Below are 6,000 nucleotides of genomic sequence, written 5' to 3'. Positions count from 1 at the left end.
TAAACAAATGCGAGAATTAAAAGTGTCAGATAATAATTTTTTATTTTTGAATAAATTAACATGATGCATTTAATAAAGTACAAAACAAGATCGTACTGATAAAACGAATTAGTTCAATCTTGATTCAAAGATATAATAAACTTTGCAGATGAATTAACTTTTTATTTTCCATAATATAATACATAAAATAATTGTATAATGTAATTTTAGTGTATTTTAGTTTGAAATGTAAATATTACAAACAGTTTGGTTCTATTATTTTATTCTCGCAATAGATAGTTTTAGAGAAATTACAATCAGGTGTAACAATCTTTATAATCTTGATTTTTTTAGAGCGAAGCCGCAATTTATCTGCATTTAAACTTCATCTTCGTCGCTAAAATCGAATGCTTCATTCGCATTTACATTGCTATTGAAATTGACGTTACTATTCGTATTTTGATTGCGCATTTTGGGTACATGTGAATCACCACCGTTGAAAGAACGTCTATGATGCCGTTTGGTATCAATATTGCTGTTTAAGTTTTCATTAATATTAGCATTCATGTTTTCATTTTCATTTTTGTTCTTCTTTTGAAGCTTCAGCTTTCTCGGCGTTATATAATATCTCGGGGCGAGATATGGAATGTTATTCTGAAAATCCAATGCTTTTTGAATTTTTTGTCTGTGATTAAAAAGCCCAAGTTCTTTAATTTTTAAAATAATTAGATCAACAAAGAATAAATCTGTATGAAAATTAAATAAATTAAATTTTATACTCTACTTGTTAAGAAATTATTATAGAGTAATTTTGTTAATATATATACAAATCAAAATAATCACTTTTTGAATTATGTATTATAAAAAAAAATAGAAATCATATTCTGTTTTTCTATTAAAATTAAGATTATATTAATTTTGTTATTTGTTATTTTGTATTCTTTATGTATTCCACTGATACCTCATTGCTTTCATAAGATGTTTGGTGTTCTAAAATCAGATTGTGTAGCTTCTCGGTTGGCATAAGACAAAATGTATTTCGTTCGGGCTGTTTGACAAGCATACTTTCAAGACGTTGCAAGGATTCTAAAATCTCCAAGTAATAGGATTTTCTTGCATCAGCATATTGCGACAACAAGATCAAGAGCTTATAAAAATAAAAAGGTAAAATTAAATTAGACGTATTTTATAATAAATAACTATTTGTTTTCAAAACAGACTTAGCAAAAAAAATTATAAAGAAATCAAAAGATAATTAGATTGTGTTACATTTAATATTTATATGAATTAACGATATTATATTCATTTGTTGCTAAAAAATAATTTACTTACCAGACAGCCGAATATTCGGCACGAAATTGTCGAAGAAGACATGATTGTCAATGTTCGAAGTTCTCTTCGATTCCTGGAGTGATCGTCTACTGCTGAGTGTTCATATAGAAGCGTTCACGGTCACGTTAAAATTAAAAGTCGTCTGCGAATTTGCAGTGAGAGTAATAAAAACATTGTTAATTATATTAAGCATATGACATAAAGTGTTATCGTTCGCTTCAGTGAAATGTGCTAAATTCAATTTATTCTTTACCACCAATTGACACTATAAAATTGCTTAGAGATGAGAGAGAGAGAGAGAGAGATTGAAGTACATAAAATACATTTGAAATTTTGCATGCTGATTTAAGGCTCCTGAGTAGTCACCATAGCCATATTGAATCGTGACATTAAAAGCGAGGAATGGCACGTTAATTTATGTTGCATGCCATTTGTAACTAAAAGCAATTTGGATAAATCTAAATGATAAGATTGCTTTTTTTGGTAACGACTGGGTAATGATGTTACATTTTCTTCAGAGTAACGTTCATGATAACGCAGTTACATTTTTGAGATAATGATAACGATTTCACTAGTTACTTTTATCGTTACTTTATTTTCTATTTACACAAAAGTTTTAATTGTAACTAAAACATATATACATTAATTAGCAGGGTTGGGTAAATTAACTTTTTTTTTTTTAACTAAGTTAAGTTAAAGTTAACAGCCTTGAAAATTTAACTTAAAATACAAGTTAATCCATAATGAAATTAATTGAATTAAAAATTAAGTTAATAAAAAGAGTAATTGAAAAGTTAAAAGTTAAATTTGATCCGAACAACCAGGCGCGCCCGGGGGGGTTGGGAACATGGCGGGGGCCATGTTTCCTACCCACGCCCCCCCAAGTCACCGGGGAGGCGGGGTGCGGAGGGCGGTGTCCCCTTCCGCACCCGAAAGAGAAAGAAGCGCAACGGCGCCGCCCGGGGCCCGTCAAAAAGGCCCCGAGCGGGTCAGGGCCAGCAGTTAGCCGGCGGGCCAGGGGGCTCCCAGAAGTATGCTGCACGCGTTTCTGGGAGCCCCCAACATCGGCCAGAGCAAGGACACCCGGAGGGGTTTTAATGGGTGCGAGCCCCACATATCCCTGGACCCTCCCCCGAGGTCCAGGGAATGCGGTAGGCATTTCCCCTCCGATATAAAAAAAAAAACAAAAAAAATGGTCCGAACAACCAAAAAAAGAAAAAGAAAAGATTTGACCATTTTACATAATTTTTCGTATTTTTCCTTTTTCACAGCACATTTATTAAAGAATCTGGTTATTTTTGTTCACAAGTAACGATTATACAATATAAAATTACTATATTATGTACTCATTATCCTTTCGCATTGTGTCTAAGGAGTGGCTTAAAAAAAATCGAATTAAAAGTTAATAGTTATTGATAAAATGTAACTAAGTTAAGTTAAAATTAATTAACTTTTTAACTTAACACTTTTATCTTTTTAACTTAGCACTACCCAACCCTGTTTATTAGTTTTTGAGTTTTATTCCTCTACTAAAAAATAGAATTCTGATATCTTTTTTATATTTACCGCAAGAATTTATCTAATTACGCATATAATAGCGTTTTTCATTGGCAGAACTAGTGCGCATTCAATGCACTTTAAAGTCGCTGTACAATTGACGTAAAGATGTATGATTAATAAAAATATAGAAACGAGTTAAATCGCGAAATCCTCAATACATTTTATTATGTTATCTGACAAAATATACTTTATCAATTGAGTTATTTCATTTTTACATTTAGAATTGTGTACAACGGCTTTAATGTGCACTGAGTGCGCACAAGTTCTGCCAATGAAAAACGCTATAATATTCTATTAGTGTTAAGAAAAGAAAGTAACGAAAAAATAACGATTCGTTACATTTTGAAGAACGGTAACGATAACGAGTTACTTTTGCAATCAATAACGATAACGAGTTACTTTTTAGGAAAAAGAATGGTAACGGTAACGAGTTATTTTTATGAGGTAACGCTGCTAACCCTGAGAACTACTTACTATTTGTCGAAAGTAAATCAATCGAAGAAATTATACATTTATTTTAATGTATTAATTTCTTCCTACATCATATAAAGCTAATAATTCTTGAAACTTTGTAAGTGAAATATGCGTACGGTAATCAAAAGAATCATTTATTTAAAAACAAGAGAAGCTGTATAAAAGAACATTTATTTTGAAAATTCATCGATGTTAACAATTAATTCGAGATAGATTCAATGTATTAATATTATATGTAACTATACAAACATTATTTAATCAAATAATTTTCTTTTTGTTAAAATGTAATGTCGAATTAATGGAGAGCATCGAGAATGTCTTTTCTGTGAATTTTGATTCTGACATTCACGTAATTCTGCTCATCATCGTTCGACATTGTTTTCGTATCAGAACGTTGCAACATCCTTCTGCTGAAACTATCCTTCTTCTGGTTAGTCTTCGGATAAGTCTGTTTCGATAGAGTCATCTTCGTGGAGGCCATCATGTCTGCCACAATACCCCTCGCCATGATTTCTTCGTCTAACATATTTATACTTGGTGAGTCTCTGATGATCGCCCTTCGGGCGATCTTATCGAGTTGAGTTGCTACTTGGAAGACGGACGGGGATGTTCCGTCCCTTCTATTATGTGATACTAGAGGTATTACAGCCCTTTCGAGATCCTTCTTAATGCTCTTTGAGTTGGTGATATGAATAGTACGATTGTTTAAACGAGTCTCCATTATCTTCCACAATTCTTGAGCCAATTCCTGAGCGTTTACGTTCACGTTGATGTTCACATTCTTGTTCTCAATTATCGGTTCGAACTGTTCCTGTAAGTTGCACTTTTAGTTTTGAACGTAAATAGGTATCTATCGTCAATAGATAATTATCATTGTATGTGAAATAATGGACGAACTCGAGCTTTTATTATGATAATGTTTTCATATATCATCGAATAACATTAATTGTATTATTATAAAGATTGATTCTAATTATGTAAAATTAGTGATTATAATAATATGTTAACACATTATTATAATTATTGATATATAACATCTACCACGAAATTAATTTGTTTGTAAAAATTGTTATAATAATTATTATGATATTCTTAGATAATTACGATAAAAAATTAATGCTTTTATCTATATTTTTATTTTTCTCTTACATCTTCTAGTGATAATTGCTCCAAAGAATCCATCTGGAAAAATTTATGAATTATGACAGTATTAAATTAGTTACAATTCGTATAAATGTTGCATTATTTACAAAATATTTAATAATCTTTTGCACTTTAAAATTTGCAATATACAATAGATTGCTGATGTTCTGTTATCAGTATATTATTAAAGATTAATAATAAATACGATAATAATAAATACGAAAAAATATTTTTATATACAGTAGTAATTTATAATAGAGACATTAAAATTTTTCTTATTGGTTAATGTCATATTATCATTATTATAATTACTTTTCTACTTGTTTTGTTCTTACTTGAGCACTGAGCACCACTAGGGCGGCCCACAATATTGATAAGCACGTAAATGTCATAACGTAATTGATACAGATAAAATGATTTGAGACGCTGGCTCAGCGTGTCTCAAAACGACGAATGCATATACTATAAACCGACTTTTATATGCGATAACACGATGTGCCGGTGGAATACTTGCGCAATGCAACGGTGCGATAGCAAGACCTCATAGAAATTAAAGACGGCGCAATTCGTGTTGGAGATTTAATTTACGCGATAATTCGTGATAAGTTCGGGTTGTCCGCTTATAGGCAGTTTGTGGGCGCACGCAATGCTGATCAATGAGACGCAATGTTCGTAAGTGCAGCTTTCGCAACATGCATCTTTGAATTACAACGGCAATTATCTTTTTGCGCATTTCATATTGCCACGATTATATCTGTAATTTGTGTTAAAATCGCCAAATTAATACGACGTCATATAATTCATCTTGATCATCGTTATCTACCTATATATTCCAATATTTAATACATTGTCATTGTTTTCTTTGTAAATTAACATTTAATTATTAAAATCGCAGAAAAATGCAAAAATGGTAACTACACTTTTTGTGTCATACTCCCGCAGTCGGGAGTATGCTCCTCTCGATTATTTTTATTTCTGTCTGTAGGTTATAACGCGCATCAAAAATTTAAGCAGCAAGCTGATCAACATTTTTAATGTGCTATTGTTTATATTATTGCTTTACGGTTTCTGCTATGATTGATTAATTCACTTATTACGTCTCCACTTGCGTTTTTCTGTGTGTCATGGCTCTATTTCTTTTTATGCATGTATAATTAAAGATATTTCTTTTTCTTTATTAATCTCTATATATATTTTTTTCTGATACTTGTAAAATTTTAATAAGTCTAACTTATTAAAATATGTTATTCCTGACTTAAAAGCGACAATATATTTTTTAATATACAGAATTTTTTATGAACTTTCATGAGTATAGAATACTCATGAATCCAATTTTTTAAGACCGTGCTCAAGAATCGCTATACGTGATAAGTGTTTCATTACGGTAGCACATTATAAAACTAATCAAAAGATAAGTATGTTCGGATCATTATTCGTCAATTGATTTTCGCGCGGAAGTTATAAAGATTGTAAAATCAATTTTACAAGGAACATTTTCGACATTCAGCACAT

The 6,000-nt window shown here is 31.1% G+C and overlaps 1 protein-coding gene across 1 annotated transcript; it reads right to left on the bottom strand.

Moving 5' to 3' along the window:
• Positions 1-215: 215 nt before the first annotated feature.
• On the bottom strand, positions 216-4,948 carry LOC108730539 (RUS1 family protein homolog). Its single transcript, XM_018460303.1, has 4 exons — positions 4,824-4,948; positions 4,495-4,527; positions 3,689-4,156; positions 216-633 (listed from the first exon to the last, which is right to left on the bottom strand). Exons 1-4 carry the CDS (start codon positions 4,878-4,880, stop codon positions 358-360), a joined length of 834 nt encoding a protein of 277 aa, XP_018315805.1. The 5' UTR covers positions 4,881-4,948; the 3' UTR covers positions 216-357.
• Between the last annotated feature and the right edge of the window lie 1,052 nt (positions 4,949-6,000).

Source organism: Mycetomoellerius zeteki, unplaced genomic scaffold, assembly GCF_001594055.1.
Source record: "Mycetomoellerius zeteki isolate Tzet28-1 unplaced genomic scaffold, Tzet1.0 scaffold93, whole genome shotgun sequence".
In the NCBI taxonomy this organism is placed as follows: Eukaryota; Metazoa; Arthropoda; class Insecta; order Hymenoptera; family Formicidae; genus Mycetomoellerius; species Mycetomoellerius zeteki.
Note: the sequence above shows the minus strand (reverse complement) of the source record. Positions and strands in the feature narration are given on the sequence as shown.